At 52.8% G+C, this 27022-nt stretch overlaps 1 protein-coding gene across 1 annotated transcript in view; it reads right to left on the bottom strand.

The window, feature by feature from the left end:
- Positions 1 to 27022, bottom strand: part of epha10 (EPH receptor A10) — a gene marked incomplete at both ends in the record, with an annotated part of 134164 nt that overhangs the window by 46715 nt on the left and 60427 nt on the right. Inside the window, 2 exons of the mRNA XM_079259222.1 lie at positions 6909 to 7238; positions 14689 to 14844. Of these exons, the coding sequence (XP_079115348.1) occupies positions 6909 to 7238; positions 14689 to 14844 (486 nt within the window). The remainder of the gene's footprint in view (positions 1 to 6908; positions 7239 to 14688; positions 14845 to 27022) is intronic.

Genomic DNA, 27022 nt, shown 5'->3' with positions numbered 1-27022 from the left:
CAAGACTATACACGCGTTTGGACTGACAAAACCCTCTGGAGGTTCCGACACGGGGCGAGACATCATGCTGTCCTGCGGTGGACTGAGTCCCCTACGTCCTGCGGTGGACTGGGTCCCCTACGTCCTGCGGTGGACTGGGTCCCCTACGTCCTGCGGTGGACTGGGTCCTGCGGTGGACTGGGTCCCCTACGTCCTGCGGTGGACTGGGTCCTGCGGTGGACTGGGTCCCCTACGTCCTGCGGTGGACTGGGTCCTGCGGTGGACTGGGTCCCCTACGTCCTGCGGTGGACTGAGTCCCCTACGTCCTGCGGTGGACTGAGTCCCCTACGTCCTGCGGTGGACTGAGTCCCCTACGTCCTGCGGTGGACTGGGTCCCCTACGTCCTGCGGTGGACTGGGTCCTGCGGTGGACTGGGTCCCCTACGTCCTGCGGTGGACTGGGTCCGCTACGTCCTGCGGTGGACTGGGTCCTGCGGTGGACTGGGTCCCCTACGTCCTGCGGTGGACTGGGTCCGCTACGTCCTGCGGTGGACTGGGTCCGCTACGTCCTGCGGTGGACTGGGTCCCCTACGTCCTGCGGTGGACTGGGTCCTGCGGTGGACTGGGTCCTGCGGTGGACTGGGTCCGCTACGTCTTGCGGTGGACTGGGTCCTGCGGTGGACTGGGTCCTGCGGTGGACTGGGTCCGCTACGTCTTGCGGTGGACTGGGTCCGCTACGTCCTGCGGTGGACTGGGTCCGCTACGTCCTGCGGTGGACTGGGTCCGCTACGTCTTGCGGTGGACTGGGTCCGCTACGTCTTGCGGTGGACTGGGTCCGCTACGTCCTGCGGTGGACTGGGTCCGCTACGTCCTGCGGTGGACTGGGTCCGCTACGTCCTGCGGTGGACTGGGTCCTGCGGTGGACTGGGTCCGCTACGTCTTGCGGTGGACTGGGTCCTGCGGTGGACTGGGTCCGCTACGTCCTGCGGTGGACTGGGTCCTGCGGTGGACTGGGTCCGCTACGTCTTGCGGTGGACTGGGTCCGCTACGTCTTGCGGTGGACTGGGTCCGCTACGTCTTGCGGTGGACTGGGTCCGCTACGTCTTGCGGTGGACTGGGTCCGCTACGTCCTGCGGTGGACTGGGTCCGCTACGTCCTGCGGTGGACTGGGTCCTGCGGTGGACTGGGTCCTGCGGTGGACTGGGTCCGCTACGTCCTGCGGTAGACTGGGTCCTGCGGTGGACTGGGTCCTGCGGTGGACTGGGTCCTGCGGTGGACTGGGTCCGCTACGTCTTGCGGTGGACTGGGTCCTGCGGTGGACTGGGTCCGCTACGTCTTGCGGTGGACTGGGTCCGCTACGTCCTGCGGTGGACTGGGTCCGCTGGGTCCTGCGGTGGACTGGGTCCTGCGGTGGACTGGGTCCTGCGGTGGACTGGGTCCTGCGGTGGACTGGGTCCGCTACGTCTTGCGGTGGACTGGGTCCGCTACGTCTTGCGGTGGACTGGGTCCGCTACGTCTTGCGGTGGACTGGGTCCGCTACGTCTTGCGGTGGACTGGGTCCGCTACGTCTTGCGGTGGACTGGGTCCGCTACGTCTTGCGGTGGACTGGGTCCGCTACGTCTTGCGGTGGACTGGGTCGGCTACGTCTTGCGGTGGACTGGGTCGGCTACGTCTTGCGGTGGACTGGGTCGGCTACGTCCTGCGGTGGACTGGGTCCTGCGGTGGACTGGGTCCTGCGGTGGACTGGGTCCACTGTTCCAGGAAGTTCATGTCGCAGCAGAAAACCGTCGACAGACCTGGTCAGAGCGTTTCGCCTCAGCTCCTCACAGCAAAGATGGCGGGAAACCAGGTCAAGAAAGAAGAAGACACATTTCATGTTTCCTAAAGTCTCTCACACACACACACACACACACACACACACACACACACACACACACACACACACACACACACACACACACACACACGTCGGTGTGTAAATCCTTGCTGACACTTCTCCTCTACAAACACACGTAGCTGAAGTCCATCCTGCTGGATGACATGATTAGCAGGACAACACACCGCCTGACACCCCATAATAACCCGACATCAACACCATGGCAACCACTGACAGGAGATAAAAGGCTGCAAGATGACACATAATCTGCAGGATTTGAAGAAACACGCTCCTCGATGTCAGAGTCCGGAGGGCCTCCTCCTTCGCGGCCCATGCCTGACGCCAGAGTGGGCGGACATGTGGGTTGGAGAACTTCTCAAGCCTACCGACGAAGGACAGGGAGTCACGCAAGGGGCGGCCAAAGATAATCTGCGCAGGCGAAAGATTACAATCAGGATCAGGCGTGTTGCGCAGCTGCAGCATGGCGCGTAGGAAATGGTCGTGATCAAGACTGCCAGTCGGGCCGGTATTGGAGACCAGCAGGCGCTTGGCTGTCTTCACCGCAACCTCAGCCCTGCCGTTGGACTGCGGAAAGCCAACAGAGGACACACGATGTCTGACATGCCATAAACGGAGGAAATCCTCTGTATGGCTGGCGGTAAACTCTGGGCCCCCGTCACTGGAAAGCTCCTCCGGTACACCGAAGGTAGCAAAAAACGCACGGAGGTGGCGGACCAAGCCAGTCGAGCCCCCTAAGCCAGTGCCCGCTGTGGAGCTCAGGACCTCCACCCACCCAGAGAGGCGGTCCCCGACGACCAAGTAGTGGCGGCCCCCGTAGTCAAAGAAGTCGGCGAACACAGCTTCGAATGGTGTGGATGGTGGCGAGGATGGGATGGGGGGCGTGGCTGCATGTGAAGGGGCATTGCGGTTGCAGTCCGTGCATCCAACCCTGATGGCCCGGATGTCCCTCGACATCCCAGGCCAGTAAACAATGGCACGGGCACGCTGCAGCATCAGCGAAGTCCCCTGGTGAGCAGAATGAAGGTGCCGGAGGACCCTACCTCTGAGGGACGGCGGAACCACGACACGGTCATCATACAGTAGGACACCATCCAGTGCATAGACGGACTCACAGACCAGCGATAGGCTGGCCAGAGCAGGGTCTCGAGCGTCAATCTTACCCTCATGCTCAATAAGGTACAGAAGATGAGCAAAGGAAGCATCTGCTGCCGTCTCCTGAGCAAGGAGGGGCCAGGAGATGACAACAAGTTCCTGCGCATCCTCGCGGATAGAAGCCATGAGTGCGGACTCAACACCGTCGGGATCGCTATGTGGCCCCAGTGAGTGGCTGGCAATAGAGCCAGCAGGGGAAGGGTGTCTCGAGGTGGCATCAGCGGCATGATTGCTCTTGCCAGGTAGGTGTACGACGTCAAAGCGCCAAGGAAGGGTCCGCTGCTTGAGCCTAAACAGACGAGAATTTGTGATCTCATCCAGCGTACGGTCGCCGAAGATCTTCACCAGAGGTTTGTGGTCCGTGACGACAACAAGGTTGTCGCACCCCTGCGTAAAATATTTAGTCTGCTCAAGGCCCCAGGCAACGGCCAGAGCCTCCCCCTCGATAGCAGCGTAACGCTGTTCCGCCGAGGATAGGAAGCGTGACCCAGCAAGGGTTATCCGCCATCCGTCCAGGCAACAGTCCGGTACCCCAGAACTGCAGTCACAGTGTTGTTGCAAGAGAAAGTAACCAATGCCACGCCGGGACCAGTCAGGGCGCAGGCAAGTCCTCCTCTGCATGTCATAGATAGCCACACCCACCCGGATGGCCTCAACCACAGCCTGCTTAGACGCTTGGAAGGCGTCCTCCAGCTCGCGCGACCACGAAAACTTCGGGCTGAGGAAAGGCTTAAATGGAGCCATGGAGTCACGCAGCTGGGCATAGTTAGCCACCTGGTTGACAAAGCCAAACCAGCTCCTGATATCTGTGGTGGAGACTGGGGTGGGAAAGTCTCGGATAGCGTCCAAGTACTTCGGAAGTGGTTCGATCGTAGAGTCCGAGATCCTAAAGCCAGCGAAGTCAACAGTCCTTTCCGCGAACTGAAACTTGTCAGGGTTCAGCACGATGCCCGCCCAGCCGACCCGTGTGAGGAAGTCGATGGTCCTCCACCAGTGCTGCTCTAAATCAGCGTCATAGTGGATGGTGTCATCGACACAACGCTCCTTTCGCTTGTAATCCGAGAGGATAGCGTCAAAACGGCGGTTGTAGCCATCCCCAGAAGACAGGAAACCCTGAGGCGCCCTGGTATAGCGCCAGCGTCCGAACGGTGTTATAAAAGTGGTCAGGTGGCGATCCGACTCGCGCAGGGGCACACTATGATAACCGTTCCAGGCATCCGTGACAGTTTTCCAGGCGTCCTTTGGGATGCGACGGGCAAGGTGGAAGGGGGGTTCAGTGGCAAAGGTCTCACGTCGACAGTACCTGTTGAAAGGTGAAAGGTCCACGGTTCTGCGGGGGGAGCCGTCATGCTTCCGAGTGACAACCATACGATGGCACCATGTCACTGGGACACCATAAGGCACACGTTCAATCACACCCAGGGCCTCGTCCCGAAGGAGGTCATCGTGTACCTTCTGCTGCCAGTGCAGGGGCACGGTTGCCGCAGTGTGGCACGCCTTAGGTGTGGCCGCAGGGTCCACATGAATCCCAATCGGTGGCCCGTCCATGCATGGCAGCTCCCGATGGGGGCAGGTGTTGAATGTAGATGAAGCATATCTCTCCAACAGCCAGGCCCGCATGATGCCATTATTGCTCGGAGTGCATGGAAAGGGCAACACTGCAGGCCGAGGCGGGGGGGCAGAACGCTGAAGGCATGAGCACTCAGGATCATTAGGCCCACAGGGATCTCGGCCGCCGACAGTGGACTGAGTGGCAGAGACCGGCAAGGGCTGATCCGCCTTGTTAAGGGCGACCCGGTCACCCCCCCCCCCAGAAATCACGTTACTGGTATTCGACGGGAAGGTGCCAGGCAGGAGGCCGAGGCAGAGCAGCGACTCATAGGAGAGATACATTGACTGGACTGACCTGCTAACGTACACCATGGAACGGCAGGATGTGCCCACCCCGCTGCTAGGGGTCGTAGAGAGCACAGCAAAGAAAGCACCGTCAACAGCAATAGGAGAGTGGTTGGCAGCCGACAGGCTCAGACCTACGGGGTGCAGGTCATTACGCGAGAACCCGCAGGCGAGAAACTCTGAGAGGGACCATAGGTCTGACTGCGCGCCGGTGTCAAGCCTTCAAGCATGAGCCCCTATTGCGGGTGCCGCTTCCGGCCAGGTTATCAATCGAGATGGAGATCGAGACGCGAGGGTGGTCCCTCAGTTTGGCGCGTCTCCACTCGCCCCTCGAGAAGATGTGGTGGTCAAGCCTGATGGTCGTGGGCCCGACGGCGCCAGGAACATGGCAACGGGGCTGGCCCCTGCGATGTCTGGTAGGCAGGGCCCTGGACCAGGACGACATGATCTGAGAGATCGGCTCTGAGTCCATGGTAGCTTGTTGGCCGACGTGTGGCAGCTGCAGCCGCTTCTGGCGCCGACAGGCCCTGAAGCAGTCAACGCAGACTCGGTGGGGCTTGGTATTCCAACCACGAGGTCCCTCCGAGAAAACTTCAAAAGCATTCTTGCAGACTGGGCATGAGGCCTTTTTAGCCCTGTCAACCGGGGCTGGGGTCGGGGTAGGCCCCGTCTGCTGAACCTTGTTCAAGCGTCTGAATGAAGACATGGCTGAAAGGTTGGGTGATGGGAGTGCATTGCGAGCCATTTCCTTGGTCTCAACGAGCGCGATCACCTCATTCACTGGTCTCCGCAGGACATCGGGTATCCCCAGCGTTTCACGGCGCATGTCTGGGTCATAGATGCCATTGACCAAAACATCACGGATAATATGGTCCGTATAGTCCACAGTCCTGCCGCATACGCACGCTGCATCGTAGGCACAGGTCTCCGCCTTCCCCCGCACCCTGGCAGAAAAGGCGCGGAACGATTCGTCGCGCTCTTGGTGTAATTGAAGGAGCTCGGTGCGCAGGACGCACGTGGCCACAGGAATGACTGCGAGTGAGCGCATGGCAGCTAACAAATCTGGCAGGGGTCCAGATGCGGCATCGTGGTTCGCCTTCAACAAACTATCTCCGAGTTCGGGGCCAGCACACTGGAACAGCTGGAAAGGGGCTTGGGCGTCTCCTATGCCAGAGCCAACGCGGAAGACATCCCAGCGACGAGTGAACACGTTCCATTCTTCTATCGATATGCCGATGTCAACCCTGGGACGTTCGAGCTTGGGGCCCAGAGGAGCACGGAGCTGGGCAGGCGCGGCAATTCCAGGCGGGCCCTGATGGGCGAGCCCGTGATTCGTCAGCAGGGCAACGGCGAGGGCCTCAGACACATCATCCGTACCGAAGGTGCAGCCAGGAACCGAGCACTTAACAACAACCATGGCTTCCTCATGAAGAAACACACTCCTCGATGTCAGACCACTTTAATGACAACGATGAGGAAGCCCTGTAACATTACAACAGTATGAGCGTAAACTAATGCAATTTCACCATAGAAATGCCTAATACATGACGTAGAAACTTGAATCAGCTTAGCAGCAGTAGTAAAACATAAGCGGACTTACAGGAAATAAGCCGGACAGGTTAACATCTCTGTCTTGACATGAACACGGTGTAAACGTGGCTACTTCATCTGCTAGCTTAACCATGTCTTGTTTCCCTAGCCTCTAGTGACACCCAGTGGCCGGTGGAGAACTCTGCAGGATTTTCCAGCCAGAGGAAGTTCTGCAGGTTCTGCTCGGGTGTGACATGCACGCCTCTGCAGACCCAGAGTTAACAGAGATCCTGTTCAGAAGCTCCAACAGGAGCCGGGGGCTTTTGCGAGGATAGCAGGTAAATAGTGAGATGAATAACTGGAAACCAGGAAAAGTGTAAATATGAAAATAGTTTCTGTTGTTCTGGTTGGTCTTCATGCAGCCATATGGTATATTTCCTGGAAAGGGGACTCACCGGGCAGACTGGTGGACACATTGACCTGCGTGTAGAACCTCTTGTTGGGCAGGAGCTCCGACACGCCGTTCAGAGCCTCCACCGTGAAGCTGTAGTTGCTGTTTGGGAGGAGGTTGACCACCGTCACCGTCCTCTCCGTCAGGCCCACCTGCTGAGGAACAAAGCCCACGCTGGCACCACATGGCTCACACTTCCTCCCCACGCACCGCCGACACCCCACTCTGTAGGCCAGGTCCACCCGGCCGCCGGTGTCAGATGGAGCAGACCAGTCCAGGATCAGTGTGGACTGTTTGAGCGTGTAGACCAGATCTCTGGGTGGAGACGGTGGTCCTGCATGAAGAGACATCAGAGGATGAGAAACATCTGGTCCTTCCTCTAACCATGGACCTTCCAGGTCATGGTCCCAGCTTCTGGCCCGGTCCACACCTCATCTGGACTCTGAAGATGCCGTTTATATTTTATCTATTTAAAATTGTGCAGTTTATTTCAGTTTTCAAATAAATTTATAATAATATAGGATCTTTTTCTTATTTTCTAGTTGTAATTTATTTAATTCTAAAGTTGTAAAGATCTTGTTTTTCTGTGTGCTGTGACTGCTGGAGATGTTCCATAAACCATCTGGGATGCTGTCATGTTGTATTTAAAGCACTTGGAATTGTTTTGTACATGAAAAGTTTGGTAGAAATATGATTGCTTTGCCTAAACCTGCTTCACTTTCTGATTCCTGTTCCATCAGTTGCAACAGATTTTTGCAGCAGATTTTTCTTGCTTTCTGAGGGTTTGTAAGGAGGAATTTCAGGATGATGGCCCTGCTGGAAGGTGTTTACGGCTCAGTGTGATGGTGGGGAAACTTCTGATTCTCCATCAGCTGATTTCTCAGGAAACAGATTAAAGGAAATAGAGAAAAAAGGGACAAAAAGAAATGATTAAGTGATAAAACAAAAAGAGAAAAGACTGTTTGGTATTCTAGATCTGAAAAAACCAACATAAACATGTTTAGACATCAGTTTTCAGCTGACAGGGGTTTAATGACCAGTTGCCCCAGCATCTGCATGTACAGGACGTCTTCAGGAGAACTCCTGGATAAACAGGATTTACTCTTCCATCTGCCGACAGGATTTTCCTAATCTTCATCTGTAATTGGTTGATATGAGTCTCTTATCTAACATGTGACCTCAGCTGATTGCCACTGACATGATCTACAGAAACAGATGCATGGTGGGAATATGTTACAATGCATACATCCATCTTCAGTCGCTTATCCGGGGTCGGGTCGCGGGGGCAGCAGCCTAAGCAGGGAAGCCCAGACTTCCCTCTCCCCAGCCACATTTGCCAACTCTGCGGGGGGATCCCGAGGCGTTCCCAGGCCAGCCGAGAGATATAATCCCTCCAGCATGTCCTGGGTCTTCCCCGGGGTCTCCTCCCAGAGGGACGTGCCTGGAACACCTCACCAGGGAGGTCCAGGAGGCATCCTGACCAGATGCCCGAGCCACCTCAACTGGTTCCTCTCGATGCGGAGGAGCAGCGGCTCTACTCTGATCTCCTCCCGGATGACCGAGCTCCTCACCCTATCTCTAAGGGAGAGCCCGGCCACCCTGCGGAGGAAACTCATTTCAGCCGCCTGTATACGAGATCTCCTTCTTTCGGTCACGACCCACAGCTCATGACCATAGGTGAGGGTAGGAACGTAGATCCACTGGTAAATCAAGAGCTTCACCTTCTGGCTCAGCTCCTTCTTCACCACGACAGACCGGCGCAGAGTCCGCATTACTGCAGACGCCGCACTGATCCGTCTGTCCATCTCACGCTCCATCCTTCCCTCACTCGTGAACAAGACCCCGAGATATTTAAACTCCTCCACTTGAGGCAGGACCTCACTCCCGACCCGGAGAGGGCAATCCACCCTATTCCGGCTGAGGACCATGGTCTCAGATTTGGAGGTGCTGATTCTCATCCCAGCCGCTTCACACTCGGCCGCGAATCACTCAAGTGAGAGGTGGAGATCACGACCAGATGAAGCCAACAGGACCACGTTATCTCCAAAAAGCAGGGACCCAATCCTGAGACCACCAAGCCGGATCCCCTCAACACCTCGGCTGCACCTAGAAATTCTGTCCATATAAGTTATGAACAGAATCGGTGATAAAGGGCAGCCTTGGCGGAGTCCAACCCTCACCGGAAACGAATCCGACTTACTACCGGCAATGTGGACCAAGCTCTGACACCTGTCGTACAGGGACCGGACAGCTCGTACAAGGGGGTCCGGTACCCCATACTCCCGGAGTACCCCCCACAGGAGCCCCCGGGGGACACGGTCGAACGCCTTCTCCAGGTCCACAAAACACATGTAGACTGGTTGGGCAAACTCCCATGCCCCCTCCAGGACCCCAGAGAGGGTGTAGAGCTGGTCCACTGTTCCACGACCAGGACGAAAACCACACTGCTCCTCCTCAATCCGGGATTCGACTATCCGGCGGACCCTCCTCTCCAGGACCCCTGAATAGACCTTACCAGGGAGGCTGAGGAGTGTGATTCCCCTGTAATTGGAACACACCCTCCGGATTACCACCACGACAGGCACCAACGACCTTACAGCCACAGCTCCGGCTGGCCGCCTCAAAAATAGAGGCACGGAACACAGCCCATTCAGACTCAATGTCCCCCGCCTCACTTGGGACATGGTTGAAGCTCTGCTGAAGGTGGGAGTTGAAGCTCACTCTGACAGGGGACTCAGCCAGACGTTCCCAGCAGACCCTCACAACACGTTTGGGCCTGCCAGATCTGACCGGCCTCCTCCCCCACCATCTGAGCCAACTCACCACCAGGTGGTGATCAGTTGAAGCTCCGCCCCCCTCTTCACCCGAGTGTCCAAGGCATGTGGCCGCAGGTCCGACGATACGACTACAAAATCCATCATGGAACTGCGGCCCAGGGAGTCCTGATGCCAGGTGTACATATGGACACTCTTATGTTGGAACATGGTGTTCGTTATGGACAATCCATGACGAGCACAGAAGTCCAATAACAAAACAGGCAATTAAAATTGCCAAATTTAATCAGCGATGACATGTTTAGCCGCATGTCATCCTTCAACCGCTGGTTGTCTAGGTGGTGTCCCGATAACAACGTGGGTTTTATAGATAATTGGAGCGCTTTTTGGGGAAAGCCTGGTCTTATTAGGAGAGATGGCATCCATCCCACGTTGGATGGAGCCGCTCTCTTATCTAGCAATATGGACTCTTTTATTAGTCAGTTAAATTGACAACTCAGGGTTGGGACCAGGAGGCAGAATTGTAGTCCTACACACTTTTCTGCAGCGTCCCACCTGCCGCCGCCCACCCAAAACCCCATTCCGACCTTATACAACTTCCCAGCAGTAAGAATTAAACAACACAAAAACACTTCTGGGGTTAATTGTGAAAACCTCATAAAAATAAAAACAATGGATCTAATAAAATCTGAAAATAAGACAATAAAGTGTGGCCTACTGAATATCAGATCCCTCCCAAATAAGTCTTTATTAGTCAATGACTTGATAGGTGATCACCACATTGATTTATTCTGTCTTACGGAAACCTGGTTACAGCAAGAGGATTATGTTAGTATTAATGAAGCTACGCCAGCTAACTATTTAAACTTTCACATTCCTAGAACTACAGGCAGAGGAGGAGGTGTTGCAGCTACTTTTCAGTCAGAATTTTTAATTAATCCTAAGCACAAAACTAACTATAAATCCTTTGAATTCCTGACATTAAATTTATCTCATCCAAAATGGAATTGAGAGAAACCGCTCCTTTTAGCATTAGTGTATCGCCCACCTGGACCTTACTCCGAGTTTCTGACCCAATTCTCTGATCTCTTGTCTGAGTTAGTGCTGACTACTGATAAGGTCATTGTACTAGGTGATTTTAATATTCATGTTGACCATGAAAATGATAGTTTAAACATTTCCTTTAGCTCTATTCTAAACTCAATTGGGTTTTCACAAAATGTCCATGGAGCCACTCACTCTCATGGTCACACTCTTGATCTGGTTCTAACATCTGGTATTGAGACTGATAAGCTCAAAGTTTTTCCTCAAAACCCTGTCTTGTCCGATCACTTCTTATTAACCTTTGAATTCACTTTATTTGATTACTCACTGACCAAAAATAAATTCTACTATAGTAGATGTTTATCAGACAATAATATTACAAAATTTAAACAATCAATTGAATCAATTTTTTCACCTCTACCATGTGTTAGCATGACTGAGAGTCCCCCTTTAAGCCTTACTCCTGCTCAGATTGATCAACATGCTGATACTATAACAGCTTCAATGCGTACAACCTTGGATAATGTTGCTCCCCTAAAGAAGAAGAAATTAGGTAAGATTATGAAGGCTCCCTGGTTTAATTCCCAGCTTCGAGCTCTAAAACAGGCATCAAGGCGTTTGGAAAACAGATGGTGTTCATCAGGACTAGAGGAGTCTCACTTAACCTGGAAAGAAAGTTTAATTGTATACAAAAAAGCCTTACGTACGGCAAGAACAGCTTATTATTCATCATTGATAGAGGAAAACAAAAACAACCCTCGGTTTCTTTTCAGCACTGTAGCCAGGCTTACTAGGAGCCGGAGCGCTGTGGAGCCATGTATTCCTTTCTCACTTAGCTGTGATGATTTCATGTATTTTTTCAGGAATAAAATTGACACTATTAGAGATCAAATTCACAATACTCTTCCTTCTACCTATAATGTTGAGCCTGTTGTGGTCTCCGAAGCATCCTTAGAACCAGGATCTGACTTGTGTCTAAATAGTTTCTGTCCTGTCCAACCCTCTGAATTAACTAAAATAATAGCTTCATCTAAACCATCCACCTGTATCTTAGACCCTCTCCCAACGAGCCTCTTTAAGGACATTTTCCCTTTAATTAATACATCACTACGAAATCTTATCAATATGTCTTTAGTGACAGGATATGTACCACAATCATTTAAAACAGCTGTAATCAAGCCTTTACTTAAAAAGCAATCTCTGGATCCAGAGGTGATAGCAAATTATAGACCTATATCTAACCTCCCGTTTATGTCCAAAATTCTGGAGAAAATAGTTTCAGCTCAGCTACATGCACACCTGAGCAGAAATAATTTATGCGAGGAGTTTCAGTCAGGATTTAGAGCTCATCATAGCACTGAGACGGCATTGGTGAAAGTTACTAATGACCTTCTTATGGCCTCAGACAAAGGACTTGTGTCCGTACTTATCTTGCTTGATCTTAGTGCTGCATTTGATACAGTCGATCATAACATTCTGTTACAAAGACTAGAACAGGTGATTGGAATTACAGGTACAGCGTTAAGCTGGTTTAAATCATATTTATCTGATAGACGTCAATTTGTTCATGTAAATGACAAGTCCTCCTCCCAAACTACAGTAAGTCATGGAGTTCCTCAAGGTTCTGTACTTGGACCAATACTCTTCACGCTATATATGCTCCCTTTAGGCAAAATTATTAGACAGCATGGAATAAACTTTCATTGTTATGCAGATGAAACTCAGATATACTTATCCTTTAAACCAGATGAAACAAATCAGGAGTAATATTTGACCCTGACCTGTCCTTTGGCCCACATATTAAGCAGGTTACTAAAACAGCCTTCTTTCATTTACGTAATAAAGCCAAAATTAGGGACATTCTGTCTCAGAGTGATGCAGAAAAACTGGTTCACGCTTTTGTTACTTCGAGACTAGATTACTGTAACTCTCTATTACTGGGCTGTCCTAAATATGCCCTGAAAAGCCTTCAGCTGATCCAGAATTCTGCAGCCAGAGTCCTGACCAGAACCAGCAGGAGAGATCATATTTCTCCAGTTTTAGCCTCTCTTCATTGGCTGCCTGTTGAATCTAGAATAGAATTTAAAATCCTTCTCCTTACATATAAAGCCCTCTACAACCAGGCACCACTATATATCAAAGACCTCATAGTTCCTTATATACCAAGCAGAGTACTTCGTTCGCAGACTGCAGGCTTACTTGTGGTTCCTAGAGTCTCAAAGAGCCGAGCAGGAGGCAGAGCCTTTGGTTATCAGGCCCCTCTCTTATGGAATAAGCTCCCAGTTAGTGTTAGGGAAGCAGACACCCTCCCCACCTTTAAGACTAGGCTGAAGACTTATCTTTTTGATAAGTCCTATAGCTAGGGATGGTTAGCATCCCTTAGTTATGCTGCTATAGGTTTAGACTGCTGAGGGACATTTCCTGATACACTGAGCTTCTTTCTTTTTCTCTTTATCTCTCTCTTTTATCCCCCCCCCCCCCCCCCAACAGTGTTGCATCATTAACATGTATGTCTCCTGTCTCAGCAGGTCTCCCTGGCCGGGAGTAGCAGTTCCTGTTGTCTGTTGTCTTTCTGTCCTCTTCCCCCCACACAGCAGAGGCAGATGGCTGCCTGTCCTGAGCCGGGTTCTGCCGCAGGGTTCCTTCCTGTTAAAAGGGAGTTTTTTCCTTCCCACTGTCGCCAGTGTGCTTGCTCAGGATGGGAGATTGAGTTGGACTCAACTCAATCTGTTGGTTTCCTTATATAGGCTGTTATGAATTGGCCTTCATTATGTTTTCCCCTCTGTCTGTAAAGCGTCTTGAGATGGCATTGCCGTGATTTGACGCTATATAAATAAAGTTGAATTGAATTGAACTGAAAAACACCATTTGGGTTCAGAGGGGGGGGACCATGCCTCCCAATCACTCCCCTCCAGGTCTCACTGTCATTGCCCACATGAGCATTGAAGTCCCCCAGCAGAACAATGGAGTCCCCAGAAGGAGCACCCTCCAGCACTCCCTCCAAGGACTCCAGAAAGGGTGGGTACTCTGAACTGCTGTTCGGTGCATAAGCACAGACAACAGTCAGGACCCGTCCCCCCACCCGGAGGCGGAGGGAAACTACCCTTTCATCCACCGGGGTAAACCCCAACGTGCAGGCACCAAGCTGGGGACTGATGAGAATGCCCACACCTGCTCGGCGCCTCTCACCATGAGCAACTCCAGAGTGGAAGAAGGTCCAGCCCCTCTCGAGGGTTCTGGTTCCAGAGCCCAAGCCATGCGTCGAGGTGAGTCCAACTATATCTAGTCGGAACCGCTCAACCTCGCACACAAGCTCAGGCTCCTTCCCCACCAGAGAGGTGACGTTCCACGTCCCTAGAGCCAGCTTCTGCAGCCGGGGATCGGACCGCCAGGGTCACCGCCTCTTGCTGCCGCCCAGCTCACACTGCACCCGACCCCTACGGCTCCTCCCGCAGATGGTGAGCCCACGGGAGGTAGGGTCCATGTAACCCTTTTGGGCTGAGCCCGACCGGGCCCCACGGGCGAAGGCCCGGCCACCAGATGCTTGCTGTCGTACCCCGCCTCCAGGGCTGGCTCCAGAGGGGGGTCCCGGTAACCCACGTCCGGGCAAGGGAACATTTATGGCCATGGTTGTTGTCATAATAGAGGTCTTTGAGCTGCACCTCGTCTGGTTCCTCCCCTAGACACCTGTTTGCCATGGGTGACCCTACCAGGGGCATAAAGCCCCCGACAATATAGCTGCTAGAATCTTCAGGACACACAAACCCCTCCACCATGATAAGGTGACAGCTCAGGGAGGGGCATGTTACAATGCATGGTGGGAATATGTTCCAAGGCAGGGTGGGAATACATTACGATGTTGGGTGGGAACAAGGGAAGTGATGGGAAGAAGAAGAGAATGAAGAGAGGGATGAAGGGATGCTGGGTTGAGAAAATACTGAGGATGGAATGATGTGGAATTCTTACGTGTGCAAGGAGTTGAGGGACTGTCCAGGGGAGTCCTGAAGTGGTCTTCCTCACAAACACACACAACAGATCCTTCCTCCTCTGTGATGCTGTTGGCTGGGCAGGGAAAACATTCCTGCTGCCTGGAGGACATCTTGTAAGACCCAGGAGGACATGCTGGAAAAGAAAGACTTGACGTCACTTTGAAGTCCATAGCTCCTGCTGCGAGTCCTTCAGGAAGGACACAAACATCTGAATCCTGCAGCTGATTCTGGAGATGGAAAAATCCCTAACAGAGAGGAATATCGTGGGAACACAGCATATATATATTTACACACACTGTAAAATATAATAAAGGGAACACTAAAGTAACACGTTGTAGATCTGAATGAATGAAATATTCTGATTAAATACTTTGTTCTTTCCATAGCTGAATGTTCTGACAACTAAATCACACAAAAATTAATAAAAATCAAACATATCAACCCATGGAGGTCTGGATTTAGAGTTCTACTCCAAATGAAAGTGGAAAAACACACTACAGGCTAATCCAACTTTGATGTAACGTCCTTTAAACAAGTCAGAATGAGGCTCAGTAGTGTGTGTGGCCTCCGTGTGCCTGTATGACCTCCCTACAACGCCTGGGCATGCTCCTGATGAGGCGGTGGATGTTCTCCTGAGGGATCTCCTCCCAGACCTGGACTAAAGCATCCGCCAACTCCTGGACAGTCTGTGGTGCAACTTGGCGTTGGTGGATGGAGCGAGACATGATGTCCCAGATGTGCTCAGCTGGATCCAGGTCTGGGGAACGGGCGGGCCGGTCCATAACATCAATGCCTTGGTGTTGCAGGAACTGCTGACACACTCCATGTTGTAGTGTAGGACAAACAAGGACCCAAGTGCAGATTGGATGTGGATACTAGGACAGGTTTATTGTTCTCCTGGGCAGGCTGGTTGGTGGGCAGGCAGGCTGGTTGGCGGGCAGGCAGGCAGGTTGACGGGCAGGCAGGCAGGTTGACGGGCAGGCAGGCAGGTTGACGGGCAGGCAGGCAGGTTGACGGGCAGGCAGGCAGGTTGACGGGCAGGCAGGCAAGAATCATGCACTGGTGACAGAACAGACAGTTGTGAAACAAGCAGTTTAAATTCTTAAGCTGAAATGCTGCAATGGCCGAGAGCTGTTACCACAGATGACACAACAATCAGGCGATGACTGGTGAACTGAGCTGGCCTTTTATCTTGCTGCTGCTGCTGATTACCCGATGAGAACCTGGTGTGGACTTGATTGCCAGGGAAACAGGCACACCCACTGCACCACAGGTCAGAGCAGGAACCACAACAGTACCCCCCCTCCACGGGAGCCACCGGGCGACCGAAACTTCTCCGGATGAGCACGACGAAAATCCCGGACCAGGGAGGCATCCAGAATAAATGAGCGCGGAACCCAGGCACGCTCCTCAGGACCATACCCCTCCCAGTCCACCAGAAACTGGAAGCCACGACCCCGACGCCGCACATCCAGGAGACGCCGGACAGAATAGGCAGGGCGACCCGCCACAAGCCGGGCGGGAGGAGGGGGTCTGGAAGGAGGGACGAGAGGACTAGAGGAAACAGGCTTGAGTTGGGAGACATGGAAAGAAGGGTGGACTCTCATGGAACTGGGGAGTTTCAGTTTGACCACGGTGGGATTAATGATCCGCTCAACCTCAAAAAGGACCCAAAAAGCGGTGGGCCAACTTCTTGGCATCAGTACGCAATGGAATGTTCTTTGCTGATAACCAAACCTTTTGGCCAGGTGCGTAATGGGGTCCAGGAGTCCGATGACGATCCGCCATGCGGCGGGTACGTACGGAGGCATGAAGGAGCGCAGTTCGAGCCTTCCTCCAAATCCGTCGGCAGCGGCGGATGTGTAGCTGGACCGACGGCACAGAAACCTCCACCTCCTGTGCTGGAAACAGGGGCGGCTGATATCCTAGGGAGCATTCGAAAGGTGATAAGCCTGAAGCAGAAGAGGTAAGGGAGTTGTGAGCGTACTCTACCCAGTCCAGATGGTCACAGCAGGAGGAGGGGTTGGACTCAGCCACACATCTCAGGGCAGTTTCCAGATCCTGATTAGACCTCTCAGCCTGGCCATTGGTCTGGGGATGGAAACCAGATGACAGGCTCACAGTGGCCCCGAGTGAGTGACAAAACGACTTCCATACCTGGGATGTAAATTGGGGTCCTCTGTCTGATACTATGTCTGTGGGCAGACCATGGAGCCGAAAGACATGATGAACAAGTAAGTTGGCTGTCTCCTTGGCAGCAGGAAGCTTGGGAAGGGCAATAAAGTGAACAGCTTTGGAAAAGCGATCAACAACTGTGAGGATGGTGGTGTTACCTCTTGAGGCTGGAAGACCAGTGACGAAGTCCAGAGCAATGTGCGACCAGGGTCTGCTTGGAACAGGTAATGGACGAAGAAATCCCGCAGGTGGCTGATGCGATGACTTACTGCGTGCACACGTCGTACAGGCTGCAACAAACTCCCGGACATCTTTATCCATTGTGGGCCACCAGAATCTGCGTCTCAGAAAAGAAAGTGTTCGCACAGAACCAGGGTGGCATGCTAGGCGGGAGGAATGTCCCCACTGGAGGACTTGGGAACGTACAGAATTGGGGACATAAAGGCGGTTACGGGGACCTGTGCCAGGGTCAGGCTGTTGCTGTTGGGCCTCTCTAACCCTGTCCTCCACCTCCCAGGAAACAGCGGCTACAACACAGGTTGCAGGTAAGATGGTATCAGGTGAAACTGCAGTCTTGGGTGGAAATTGGCGAGAGAGAGAGTCCGGTTTCTGGTTTTTGGACCCAGGTCTGTATGACAGCGAGAAGTGGAATCGATTGAAGAAAAGAGACCAACGGGCCTGTCGGGGATTCATTTGTCTTGCAGACTGTAGGTATTCCAGGTTCTTATGGTCAGTCCAGATGAGGAATGGCACTTTGGATCCCTCCAACCAATGGCGCCACTGCTCCAGGGCGAGTTTGATGGCTAGGAGTTCCCTATCACCGACATGGTAGTTCTGCTCAGCTGGTGTCAGACGGCAAGAGAAAAAGGCACAAGGATGTAACTTCTGAGACTCTGGGGATCGTTGGGACAAGACAGCGCCAACGCCGACATCTGAAGCATCAACCTCCACCACAAGTTGATGGTTGAGATCAGGGTGGAGGAGGACAGGAGCAGTGGTGAATAGATCCTTTAACTTGACAAAAGCCTGAGCCGCCGGCTCAGACCAGACAAATGGGACTGTAGGCGATGTAAGTCTTGTCAGGGGAGCTGCGATGCGGCTATAATTGCGAATGAATCTGCGATAAAAATGAGCAAAACCCAAGAAACGTTGCAGCTGCTTGACAGAAGTTGGGACTGGCCATTCGGTAACAGCTTTGACCTTCTCAGGATCTGCTCGGACCTGCCCACTCTCAAAAATGTATCCGAGAAAAGAAACAGTGTTCTTATGAAAATCACACTTCTCGGCCTTAACGAATAGGCGATTCTCCAGAAGTCTCTGCAGGACTTGTCGGACATGTTGTATATGTTCGGTGAGGTTGTGGGAAAAGATGAGGATATCGTCTAAATAGACGAAAACAAAACGGTTCAGGAAGTCTCTCAGCACATCATTAACTAAGGCTTGGAAAACAGCAGGGGCATTACAAAGTCCAAAAGGCATGACTCGATACTCAAAATGGCCGAGTGGGGTCTTGAAGGCTGTCTTCCACTCATCTCCCTCTTTTATCCTGACCAGATGATATGCGTTGCGGAGATCTAACTTTGTGAAGATTGCTGAGCCATGGAGAGAGTTGAAGGCAGACTCAAGAAGTGGCAGAGGATACTTATTCTTTATGGTTATAGCATTTAATCTCCGGTAGTCAATACAAGGCCGAAGAGAACCATCCTTCTTAGAGACAAAGAAAAAACCTGCGCCAACAGGGGAAGAAGAAGGTCTAATTAAACCAGCAGCCAGCGAATCCGAAATATATTTCTCCATGGCCTCAGTCTCTGGCTTAGAAAGATTGTACAGACGACTGGCTGGCAACGGAGCCCCAGGTAACAAGTCTATGGCGCAGTCATATGGTCGGTGAGGAGGAAGAGAAAGGGCCCTCTCTTTACTGAACACCTCAGCGAGGTCATGGTAGGCTAGAGGAATGTCTGACAAATCCTTAGAAGTGGGACAATGACTGGTAGTGGTTATACCAGATGGGACGGCAGAGTGAAGACAAGTTGCATGACAATAAGAACTCCAGTTAATAATCCTCCCAGTAGTCCAATCCAGATGGGGATTGTGTAACGATAACCAGGGGTGTCCTAAAACCAGGGGTGAATTTGGTGAGTTTACAACAAAGAAACTGATAAACTCCTGGTGATTTCCCGAAACAATTTGTTTAACCGGAACAGACTCTTGGGTGATGGAGTAAAGAATGCTACCATCCAGAGCCCGGGCAGAAACAGGAGGGAAGAGAGACTCCAGGTCTAGATTAATCCTTGCAGCCAATTCCTTGTCAATAAAGTTTGCCTCTGCTCCAGAATCCACTAAAGCCTGTACTGGATGAGAGAAACCCTTGACATATAGCACCGCTGGAATGAGTGTCTTTGTGTGGGGAATTACCTTTGGAGTGGTGGTCGTCAGTACTCCCACAGCTACTGACGACCCAGATCTTTTGGCCGTTCTGTGCAGACAGCTCTCTGGTGTCCTGGTCTTCCACAATAAAAACAAACGCCGGTGTCCCTCCTCCTCTGTCGTTCCTCCGTGGACAGATGAGCTCGGCCCAGCTGCATGGGCTCCTCGGACTGTGTTGTGCTAGGAAGGGAAGGGCGGACCGCTCCGATGGTGGAGCCGGGAAAATACAGCTCAGAACGAGTCTGCCGCTCTCTGTCTCTCTCCCGTAAGCGGTTGTCCAGCCTTATTGAGAGGGAAACCAGGTCGTCCAGGGAATCTGATGCATCACGGGTGGCAAGCTCATCCTTAAGCCGGCTGCTTAAACCATTTGTGAAGATTCCACAAAGAGCCTGATCATTCCAGCCCGAATCCGCAGCCGCAGTCCTGAAATCCACAGCAAACTCAGCAACACTCATTTTTCCTTGTCGGAGATTAATCAGCCGCTTAACGGCATCGCCCCCTCTCACTGGATGGTCAAACACCTTCTTCATCTCATCCATAAAAGCTGGATAAGACATGTGCCTGAAACCCTGCCGTTCAAACGCTGCTTCTGCCCATGACAAAGCCTTGCCCTCCAGAAGTCCCATGACGTAGGAGATCTTGGATTTGTCACTGGCATAAGTGATGGGCTTCTGGTCGAACACAAGTGAGCATTGGAGTAAGAACCCTCTACATTTACCCAGATCCCCGGCATAAGGTTTGGGGTCCGGGATGTGTGTCTCTCTTACCGGGGTGGCAGAAGCGGTAGGATGGATGGATAAGTCAGGAACCTGTTGCTGATCGGGAGCAGGCTGTACCAGACCAGCCACATGACTGGTGAGTTGAGACAACTGCGTAAGGATGGTGTGGTAATTCTGGTCCAAAGTTAGAAGCATCTGCTCATGTCGAGCTAAGTGAGCATTCTGACCGGATAGGGCTTGCTGAAGTTGTCCGGCGGCGCCTTCTGGGTTAGAATCTGCTGGATCCATACCTGATGGCCTGATTGTTCTGTTGTAGTGTAGGACAAACAAGGACCCAAGTGCAGATTGGATGTGGATACTAGGACAGGTTTATTGTTCTCCTGGGCAGGTTGGCGGGCGGCCAGGCAGGCTGGTTGGCGGGCGGCCAGGCAGGCTGGTTGGCGGGCGGCCAGGCAGGCTGGTTGGCGGGCGGCCAGGCAGGCAGGTTGGCGGGCGGCCAGGCAGGCAGGTTGGCGGGCAGCCAGGCAGGCAGGTTGGCGGGCAGGCAGGCAGGCAGGTTGGCGGGCGGCCAGGCAGGCAGGTTGGCGGGCGGCCAGGCAGGCAGGTTGGCGGGCAGGCAGGCAGGCAGGTTGGCGGGCGGCCAGGCAGGCAGGTTGGCGGGCGGCCAGGCAGGCAGGTTGGCGGGCGGCCAGGCAGGCAGGTTGGCGGGCGGCCAGGCAGGCAGGTTGGCGGGCGGCCAGGCAGGCAGGTTGGCGGGCGGCCAGGCAGGCAGGTTGGCGGGCGGCCAGGCAGGCAGGTTGGCGGGCGGCCAGGCAGGCAGGTTGGCGGGCGGCCAGGCAGGCAGGTTGGCGGGCGGCCAGGCAGGCTGGTTGGCGGGCAGGCAGGCAGGTTGACGGGCAGGCAGGCAAGAATCATGCACTGGTGACAGAACAGACAGTTGTGAAACAAGCAGTTTAAATTCTTAAGCTGAAATGCTGCAATGGCCGAGAGCTGTTACCACAGATGACACAACAATCAGGCGATGACTGGTGAACTGAGCTGGCCTTTTATCTTGCTGCTGCTGCTGATTACCCGATGAGAACCTGGTGTGGACTTGATTGCCAGGGAAACAGGCACACCCACTGCAGCACAGGTCAGAGCAGGAACCACAACACTCCAGCCACATGAGGTCTAGCATTGTCTTGCATTAGGAGGAACCCAGGGCCAACCGCACCAGCATATGGTCCCACAAGGGGTCTGAGGATCTCATCTCGGTACCTAATGGCAGTCAGGCTACCTCTGGCGAGCACATGGAGGGCTGTGCGGCCCTCCAAAGAAATGCCCCCCCACACCATTACTGACCCACTGCCAAACCGGTCCTGCTGGAGGATGTTGCAGGCAGCAGAACGTTCTCCACGGCGTCTCCAGACTCTGTCACGTCTGTCACATGTGCTCAGTGTGAACCTGCTTCCATCTGTGAAGAGCTCAGGGCGCCAGTGGAGAATTTACCAATCTTGGTGTCCTCTGGCAAACGCCAAACGTCCTGCAGGGTGTTGGGCTGGAAGCACAACCCCCACCTGTGGACGTCGGGCCCTCATACCACCCTCATGGAGTCTGTTTCTGACTGTTGGAGCAGACACATTTGTGTCCTGCTGGAGCTCATTCTGCAGGGCTCTGGCAGTGCTCCTCCTGTTCCTCCTTGCACAAAGAAGGAGGTAGCGGTCCTGCTGCTGGGTTGTTGTCCTCCCACGGCCTCCTCCACGTCTCCTGATGTACTGGCCTGTCTCCTGGTAGCGCCTCCATGCTCTGGACACGACGCTGACAGACACAGCAAACCTTCTTGCCACAGCTGGCATTGATGTACCATCCTGGATGAGCTGCACTACCTGAGCCACTTGTGTGGGTTGTAGACTCCGTCTCATGCTACCACTAGAGTGAAAGCACCGCCAGCATTCAGACCAAAACATCAGCCAGAAAGCATCGGAACTGAGAAGTGGTCTGTGGTCTCCACCTGCAGAACCACTCCTTTATTGGGTGTGTTTTGCCAGTTGCCTATAATTTCCACCTGTTGTCTGTTCCATTTGCACAACAGCAGGTGGAACTGATTGTCAATCAGTGTTGCTTCCTAAGTGGACAGATATATATATATATATATATATATATATATATATATATATATATATATATATATATATATATATATATATATATATATAGTTTACAAGTAGTTTATGCTTTGTTAGAGACAATGGCTGCGGCGTCAGCCCCTCCCCCGTCCAGAAGAACTCTCTGCAGTGATCACCAACCTTTTAAACCCAAGATCTCAGGCCTCAGTGTGGATCTACCTACTGAAGTGTTGAGTGAAAAAGACTATCCAGATAATACTTGTAAGTTAAGTCTTTTTATTCACCCTAATTGCCACAAACATGCATCAAACATGTTGGTCCAGATTTCAAATAGATGTGAATAAGCACACTGTAACAATGTCACTGTGTAAGGCGATGATTCTTTTTTTCTATAACTTCACATCACGACTTCTAAAGTTATCATCAGAATGACACAAAAACCAGAAGCATGTGACACATTTCTTATCTGTAGTGAGCAGATGATACATACCCTGTTGTGTTTAGCTGATGACCTTTCAGCCAGTGCAGGTCTGTGTTACATGCATCCTTACTGTTCTGTAGGAATGCAAATCTGATGCAGCCTTGTTAACTAAGTCAGTGTGACGGCTGGGACTGAACTGTGTCTGTGAGGGCCTTGTAGTTCGGCTCCGAACTACAAACAGCCAGTCTGAGGCAATCTGTGAGGTGTCTGGCAGTAAGTCAGCTCCTGTACTTTCATTTGATGATTTTCATCTGTAAAAATACCATTTCACAAGGTAAGTTGATCCAAAGTAGGCACTCATTTTTAATGCACATGCATGGAGCAGAGGAAACTTCTCTTTGCTGACCAGTCCCCAAAAGTCCCTGTCCCGCTACCTGGCTTTCAGCTCCACATCGTTCTGCAAATCAGCCGTCTCCATGTCCATTCCACATGGCAAAGCAAATCCCTGCTGCAACCTCTTCTACATTAACTGGCAGAAATGGATTTGAGACAAATGCAGCAATATCTTCCACGCTGTCTAACTCACAAAAACACCGACCGAACTCTGCTCCCAGTTCGTCCAGGTACGCACAGTCCTGCTCCGGGAGAAAATCCTGGCTGTCTTTGATGTGACATCGTTTCCAGGTTGGGAAAGTGTGTCAGCTTCCTTTTTTTGAGATGTTGTGTCCAGACACTGAGCTTGGTCTTGACGCGTTCAGGTGTCGGTCGCTGTTGAGTGAGTCCAGTTTTGCCGTTAGGTTTGTCAAAAGCCCCAGGTCCAGTAGCCAGGCATCATCTGATAGTTCCTCGTAATCCTCGTCCCTTGTTGACAGAAACATCTGTGTTTCTGGAAGCCGGTCAACAAAACGCTGCAGCCCGACTCAACCACCGGGCACCGCACACGGCAGGAGCATTTGCCAGTTTCTGAATGGGAATGTTGTTTTTACAGACATAGTCTTTAAACACGTTGTAAACGTCCTCACCTCTTGTTCTCTGCTTCAAATGGAGAAGTCGGAGGAAGTCATCCTTGGCAGTATGATCCTGGAAAGCCATTCTTCCAAACACAACAAGCTGAGCTGTGTCCATGACATCCAGCGATTCATCGAACTGAAGAGCGACAGGTCCCTTAAAACCAGCTGATCCACGTCCTCTGACAGTAACTCCACCCTTCTCGTCACCGTTGCAGGGCCCAGTGGGACAGCAGGGAATGCAGCCTTTATGTCGTCTTGCTTCTTGAAGTTGCTGCAAACGATCTCTGCAGTGACAGCCATCGCTTCCTTAATCAAATCTCCATCTGTAAAAGGCTTCTTGTGTTCAGCCAAAATGAGGCTAACACGAAACGATGCTTCAGTCGCAGCTTTATTCAGAGAAACTGGTGTTGAGAAAAGCGACTGCTGAGCCTTCAGCTCTGTTTTCAGCTTTTGAACTTTCTTGGTGCGGATTGAGCTCTTTGGTGGAAAACTGTCTGAATTTCAGGTGGTTGGTGTTTTGGTGTCGCTCTAAATTCCCTCGCTTAGACAGCGACTGGTTTTGGTGGCACAACACACACACACACACACACACACACACACACACACTCTTGTCCTTGACCAAAGTGGAAAGGAACTCCTCTTCCAATTCTGCATGGAAATTGTATGTTTTCGCTTTTTTTTCGTGGTACCTCTGCCATGCTAGCTGAGTGTTACGTTAACACCCTCACACCAGGGGACTTCATATTGATATTTGCAACACTAAACGTGACGGCAGTCTTCTTTAATCGCATTGATCACTTTGTGTGGTGTGTTGGCAGGGCGACACTTAAAAAGAAACGCATAATGAGTTAGGTAGCGTACTTGCAAAGCCAATTAATCAAGCAGAAAATGCGTTTTTGAATTAAATTTTATGATATTTTTGGAGCTACAGGGAAAGTCTCAAAGATCGACGAGTCGATCACAATCGACAGGCTGACGACCACTGCCCTACGGAAGCCCCTTCCATCCAGAAGAACTCTCTAGAAGCTGCGGAAGCCCCTCCCCCGTCCAGAAGAACTCTCTAGAAGCTGCGGAAGCCCCTCCCCCGTCCAGAAGAACTCTCTAGAAGCTGTGGAAGCCCCTCCCCCGTCCAGAAGAACTCTCTAGAAGCTGCGGAAGCCCCTCCCCCGTCCAGAAGAACTCTCTAGAAGCTGCGGAAGCCCCTCCCCCGTCCAGAAGAACTCTCTAGAAGCTGCGGAAGCCCCTCCCCCGTCCAGAAGAACTCTCTAGAAGCTGCGGAAGCCCCTCCCCCGTCCAGATGAACTCACTAGAAGCTGCATAAGCCCCTCCCCCGTCCAGATGAACTCACTAGAAGCTGCATAAGCCCCTCCCCCGTCCAGATGAACTCACTAGAAGCTGCGGAAGCCCCTCCCCCGTCCAGAAGAACTCTCTAGAAGCTGCGGAAGCCCCTCCCCCGTCCAGAAGAACTCTCTAGAAGCTGCGGAAGCCCCTCCCCCGTCCAGAAGAACTCTCTAGAAGCTGTGGAAGCCCCTCCCCCGTCCAGATGAACTCACTAGAAGCTGCGGAAGCCCCTCCCCCGTCCAGAAGAACTCTCTAGATGCTGCGGAAGCCCCTCCCCCGTCCAGAAGAACTCTCTAGAAGCTGCATAAGCCCCTCCCCCGTCCAGAAGAACTCTCTAGAAGCTGCGTAAGCCCCTCCCCCGTCCAGAAGAACTCTCTAGAAGCTGCATAAGCCCCTCCCCCGTCCAGAAGAACTCTCTAGAAGCTGCATAAGCCCCTCCCCCGTCCAGAAGAACTCTCTAGAAGCTGCGTAAGCCCCTCCCCCGTCCAGAAGAACTCTCTAGAAGCTGCGTAAGCCCCTCCCCCGTCCAGAAGAACTCTCTAGATGCTGCGTAAGCCCCTCCCCCGTCCAGAAGAACTCTCTAGAAGCTGCATAAGCCCCTCCCCCGTCCAGAAGAACTCTCTAGATGCTGCGGAAGCCCCTCCCCCGTCCAGAAGAACTCTCTAGAAGCTGCGTAAGCCCCTCCCCCGTCCAGAAGAACTCTCTAGAAGCTGCATAAGCCCCTCCCCCGTCCAGAAGAACTCTCTAGAAGCTGCATAAGCCCCTCCCCCGTCCAGAAGAACTCTCTAGAAGCTGCGGAAGCCCCTCCCCCGTCCAGAAGAACTCTCTAGAAGCTGCGGAAGCCCCTCCCCCGTCCAGAAGAACTCTCTAGAAGCTGCGGAAGCCCCTCCCCCGTCCAGATGAACTCACTAGAAGCTGCATAAGCCCCTCCCCCGTCCAGATGAACTCACTAGAAGCTGCGGAAGCCCCTCCCCCGTCCAGAAGAACTCTCTAGAAGCTGCATAAGCCCCTCCCCCGTCCAGAAGACCTCTCTAGAAGCTGCGGAAGCCCCTCCCCCGTCCAGAAGAACTCTCTAGATGCTGCGTAATCCCCTCCCCCGTCCAGAAGAACTCTCTAGAAGCTGCGTAAGCCCCTCCCCCGTCCAGAAGAACTCACTAGAAGCTGCGTAAGCCCCTCCCCCGTCCAGAAGAACTCTCTAGAAGCTGCGTAAGCCCCTCCCCCGTCCAGAAGAACTCTCTAGAAGCTGCGTAAGCCCCTCCCCCGTCCAGAAGAACTCTCTAGAAGCTGCATAAGCCCCTCCCCCGTCCAGAAGAACTCTCTAGAAGCTGCGGAAGCCCCTCCCCCGTCCAGAAGACCTCTCTAGAAGCAGCGGAAGCCCCTCCCCCGTCCAGAAGACCTCTCTAGAAGCAGCGGAAGCCCCTCCCCCGTCCAGAAGAACTCTCTAGAAGCTGCGGAAGCCCCTCCCCCGTCCAGAAGAACTCTCTAGAAGCTGCGGAAGCCCCTCCCCCGTCCAGAAGAACTCTCTAGAAGCTGCGGAAGCCCCTCCCCCGTCCAGAAGAACTCTCTAGAAGCTGCGGAAGCCCCTCCCCCGTCCAGAAGAACTCTCTAGAAGCTGCGGAAGCCCCTCCCCCGTCCAGAAGAACTCTCTAGAAGCTGCGGAAGCCCCTCCCCCGTCCAGAAGAACTCTCTAGAAGCTGCGGAAGCCCCTCCCCCGTCCAGAAGAACTCTCTAGAAGCTGCGGAAGCCCCTCCCCCGTCCAGAAGAACTCTCTAGAAGCTGCGGAAGCCCCTCCCCCGTCCAGAAGAACTCTCTAGAAGCTGCGGAAGCCCCTCCCCCGTCCAGAAGAACTCTCTAGAAGCTGCGGAAGCCCCTCCCCCGTCCAGAAGAACTCTCTAGAAGCCTGGTCCTCCTCCAGATTCCAGCTGCAGGCAGAGCAGGAGGTGATCATCTCTGATGCAGGACCAGACTGAAGCCATAACAGTCTTTACTGTCACATGTTCATGTCGGTGATGAGGTGTGTGGCGGGGAACACGGAGAACGTTAACATACTGGAACTTGATGGAGACATCATGATGTGTGCGTTTACGTTAAAAAAGATTTATTTAAACTTTTT

This window comes from Telmatherina bonti (assembly GCF_933228915.1).
Source record: "Telmatherina bonti genome assembly, chromosome: 19".
Lineage (NCBI taxonomy): Eukaryota > Metazoa > Chordata > Actinopteri > Atheriniformes > Telmatherinidae > Telmatherina > Telmatherina bonti.
This window is presented reverse-complemented; position numbering and strand designations above follow the sequence as displayed.